At 38.0% G+C, this 5,007-nt stretch overlaps 1 protein-coding gene across 1 annotated transcript in view; it reads left to right on the forward strand.

Annotated features, from left to right (window-relative positions):
• The first annotated feature begins 741 nt into the window (after positions 1 to 741).
• LOC107100188 (zinc finger protein OZF-like) overlaps positions 742 to 5,007 on the forward strand; it is a 6,992-nt gene continuing 2,726 nt past the window's right edge. Inside the window, exon 1 of the mRNA XM_015398588.1 lies at positions 742 to 947. Coding sequence (XP_015254074.1) covers positions 797 to 947 — 151 coding nt within the window. The 5' untranslated portion in view covers positions 742 to 796. The remainder of the gene's footprint in view (positions 948 to 5,007) is intronic.

Here is a 5,007-nt window from a genome sequence, read left to right on the forward strand (position 1 = left end):
CTGCCGGACTACTTTCGGCTTGTCCAAAACTGGACGAGAACTCTGCTCACAGGAAGCTGCCAGGGGTAAGTCAGTGTGATTGCATGACACTGGTGATGGGGATGCCATACAGATTCATGTCAAAAATACCGAACTATCCCTTTAAACTGGTAGCAAAAATTGAATGCAGTAGCCCAATTTTAGGCTGAGGAAGGCACCGAACAGGAGGTTTTAGACATGAAAGCTAAATTTCGACAAATGTGCAGTAAATTGTTAAAAAGTACAGTTTATCAGCAAATAAGTCGATTTGGTTGGAGGTATTTATTTAAAGTAACATTTTTTAATAAACCTTTTCTATATCTCTGAGAACCTAGATCACATCCATTTTCTAATTTAACTTTTCAATTTTCTTCTAATGTTCTGAATAAACAGTTTATTTTCAGCAGTCAGTGCCTAAATGTGCAATTTAAAAAAAGGTGGATGGAGTGGTTTAATATGAGAAAAGAAAATATATTTTAATATATTGCCATAGGATGACATTTACCAAATTATGCATGTAACCATAAATTATGATCATTTGCTAAATTATATAAAAGTATAAAACACAGTCTACCTTTCAAAAAATGTCAGTACTTTGTTTGTTTGTATTCCAGGACTTGGTTTTTAGGTTCAGTTACACTTCTATCCTGCAGGTGGCAGTAGCACTTTCTAACCACTAGAGTCAGGAACTTCCGGGTGGTGTCAGTTACTTCCTATATGAGCTTAGCCTGTGTGTTTATCGGCGTTTGATGAGCCATTGTGAGTCTCCGCAGCAACAATGTGTTCAGTTCAGCCTCTGAGAGAGTTTATCAGACAGAGACTAACCGCTGCTGCTGAAGAAATTTTCTCAGAGGTGGAAAAAACCTTCATCCAGTACGAGGAGGAGATCGACCGTCAGAGACTGCTGGACATCAGCTCACAGAGAGCAGGTTCGGTTCTGATGGGTTCTACTGGAGGGACATTAAGGGACGGGTTGGTGGAGCCTGTTTGCTGCACAGAAATCAGTCAGCAAACGTTTCCACTTCATGGAAACCTGCGATCAACCGTGCAGCTTAAAGTAAATAATTATGTCTATTAACCCCTGGGCATCACTGAATAAGTAACCTGATAATCTCTAACTACACTGAATGAGAAAAGATTACTGGAAATTCAACTAATCTCTCTTGCAAAAAAAAAAAAAAAAATATATATATATATATATATATATATATATATATATATATATATATATATATATATCTGTAATAAATACATACTGTAATATTAATAATAACATCCATCAAAAGAAAAATCTGTATTGCTTTTAGTGGAAAAACTAGTTTTGGAAAAAAAGAGTGAAGTGAAAAAGTTGGTTTCTTGATTATGATTTAAAACTGAACTGGTAGAAAGTTTTTCCTGAATTAAACACACTGTCCGATAAAATTCCTAAACTATCTGTTTTTATGAGGTTAAACAGACTACTTCTATATTGATTTACAGGTAGGATATTTGAATATTATACTGTATCCATGTAACTTGAACAGAAACAATAGGTAACAGAAATCCAGTAATCCAGGTAACAGAAACAATAAATGCATCCAATGTAAAATAGATTTCTGATATATTCTAAGATATTTCTAATATTTGATTACAATGCAAATTAAAAACCAATAAAGACATTAAGCACATTGAAATATAAGATTCCTCGATTTGATCAATAATTACTGTAAATGCATTATTGCAGCTTGGTTCAGTTTAGTCCCATCTTCATGTGTAGAAAGGCAGCCCCACAGCTCACAGATAATGTGGGGGGATCTGTAAGACACGAAAACAACAAAAACATTAATTCCTCAGTCACATCGGTTGTGTCCGACTTTTTATTCTCCGGTCTGATTTTTTTCTTTTTTCACGTCATGCTGACTAAAATAGATAGGCTCCAACTAGGCAGAGTGAGCAGATCAGTAAGATTTTTGTATTTCCACCTGTTTCTGTGCTGCACAAATTATAACAGTTTTGCACATTTGATTTGGACAGATCATAAAAATTTATTCAATATAAATAAATGAATAAATAAACGTCGGAGCAGCTTTAAAGCAAAGCCCCACTTATTGAGTCTGTGCAACATCTGAAACCAGAACAGATTAAGAACTCTTATATGCTGAAAGGTTGTAGATGGTTTATATGCTCACTGAGGCAATGAGAGGTGATTCTGTCTGCCCCTTGTTATTTTGTTTATTGTAAGGCTCAAAGAGGATGACTGCTTCACTATATCTGTTTTCTGTCCTCCTGAAGTTTTTTTTTCTGTTTCGAGGAGAGTGATAAGCTGTGCTTACTTTCCCTTGTTGTTGTTGCAATGCTCAAAAAGGGTCACTCCTGAACTATCGTAGGTAAAGCCTTTTTGTTTTTTCATTTTTCATTGATTGTTTTTGCACGAGTCTGTCATAATTGGTATATACGCAATGTACAGACAAAACAGATTTTATTTTGTATTTTCCTCCAAAGTGGATATATTTTACTTTGTAACTGCATCTTTCTTCCTACCAGACCCATGAAATTGCTGCTGGAACTGTGTTGGGTGTTTATATTCCATTGACTGTTAATGAGGTCTAAATTCCACAACTTCGTCCGACACGATTTTCTGTCGGTTCAGACACCAAATCGGATTTGGTGTGTTCAGGCATTTTGGCAGATTCCAAGTAAAAGAAAAGAGTCAGAGGAGGCAGTTGCTTGGTGAGCTTAAGCTAACACTACCTAAGCACAGATTGTTATGGTGTCATGAGCTATGACTGTTAAGGATATCAGCTAATATAAAATAGATGCTGTAATTTGTACGGCCGGCACGGTTTATGTATTTGTACTAGGGCTGCAACTAACGATTATTTAAAAAATCGATGAATCGGCCGATTATTTTTTCGATTAATCGATGAATCGGACAAAAAATATTTTTCTATATTTTATACTCTTTATTCCAAAATAAACATTTTAGACAGAACAAACAAGCACACAAGTACAGGTTGCTCATTAACTGTACTGGTGCAATATGAAAAATAAATGTTTGTGTTAAAACTACGCAAACTTACATGAGAAATGTAGCTGTACATCCACAAAATATAGGCTACTTTGTTTCATAAAGCGCATAAAAAGACATTTTTTTTTAAAAGCTCCTAAGGGGTTCAAACAATACGTCCCCCCATTTCAACAAATGAGGTTTTTTTTAGATTAATAGAGTTCTGCCTTTTAAGACAGGAAAGTATAGCAGTTAAAGTTGCTACTTGAGAAAATACTGAACCATAGAGATAAAAATAGCCCTGTGATTCAAATTATAAATTGTATTTGGAATAAAAATGAGAGAACTAGGGGTGCTAAAAAACACATCCTCCAAACACAGATATTTACATGGAAATGTGGCATATAATTAATTGACATATTACTGATCTTGCTGGATTTTATTCTGCTTTACTTCCATAAATTGCAGGATCTTCTTTACTTTATCTTTGCCAGAAGATTTAAACTTTAAAAGCCTTGCCCTCATAATTTGCAAGTTAATTTATGTATAAAGAAAATATAAACGCTGCTTAAGCTAATTCAAATGAAATTAAAAGTAAAATAAGTAGCCAACCTTATCACTGTCTGTAACCTACTAACACGGTAAGGAAAGCATCAGATGAGCTACCTGAGAAACTAACGTTACGTTTCCCCACTTTAAAACGAAACAAACATGGTGGTTCCGTGCCATGTTAATTTGTTTTGACAAAAGTTGCATGTTCCGACTTTTTTCACTGTACAAAGCGCAGGCTATTTTAATTATTGTGATCAATTTGCGCCGTCAATCCCGGTGCATGCGCGCTTCATTTGCAGTCTGGACGCTGAGGGTAAAAATCCTGCTGCTCTGACTGCAGCGCTGAGAGGGACTCCTGCGGGAGCGGGGGGAGGCGCCCCACGGCAGAGTAGGAACGATACATGCTTTCATGTAAGAGTCTCCAAAAGCCGCCAGTGACACCGTAAAAAGTCGCCAGATTTGTCGCTAGTCGCTTTTTTGAAAAATAGTCGCTGGAGGGGTCTGAAAAGTTGCTGAGTTGGCAACACTGCACCTGCGGCGCTGGCTCGCTCTGCCATATTTTTTCTTCTTCCCCCGCATCACATCAAGTGGATGTGATGACGGCGGCGGCGGATGACGCATTAATCGCGCGACACAACTAATCGATGATGAAATTCGTTGCCAAGGCTTTTAAAAGTCGATTTTTATCGATTTTATCGATTCGTTGTTGCAGACCTAATTTGTACCTAATCGTTATGGTACTGGGGTCACGGTTCGGTACGTGCATTTCCACGCAGAATACACACGGTACGGAAGTTTAAAATTGATCTGGTTGCAGAACTATTATTTAGCAAGAATTTCCTTCAGGACCCATTTAACCACTACCACCTGCAAGCTCTGATTGGTCCGTAGACAAATAGACATGCCTGGATTGGTCTAGATAGTAAACGCCACCTTAAAATACAAACTGCGCTCTGTGGAAGGTACCGCTGTTGGGTTGTTTTGTTGCGAGAGAGTGCTAACAATGGCGAGTAGCGAAGAATTAGAAGATCCACCATCATCATTCAAGTCAATGGTGGCGATGGAGAGCGAGTGGTTGACGAAACAAAGACGGTCTGTCGTTGTTTTTCGACACCTGTTCATTACGTGAGTAGGCACAATTCAAATGTGTTGATACATATCAAACAACATTTGTTTTACAGAAAGTTGCAGCTATCTCAGCTGGGAATTTAAATAATAAAAATCTGCCTTTGAGGATAGCCTTTCTGTCATGTTTTTTTTCTGCACCGTACCGAAAACGCATGAACCGTAGGGTCCATACCATTACCGAGGTACGCACCGAACCGTAGGGTCCATACCGAGGTACGCACCGACACGTAGGGTCCATACCGAGGTACGCACCGAACCGTAGGGTCCATACCGAGGTACGCACCGACACGTAGGGTCCATACCGAGGTACGCACCGAACCGTA

Source organism: Cyprinodon variegatus, unplaced genomic scaffold (assembly GCF_000732505.1).
Source record: "Cyprinodon variegatus isolate N-32 unplaced genomic scaffold, C_variegatus-1.0 Scaffold943, whole genome shotgun sequence".
Classification (NCBI taxonomy): Eukaryota; Metazoa; Chordata; class Actinopteri; order Cyprinodontiformes; family Cyprinodontidae; genus Cyprinodon; species Cyprinodon variegatus.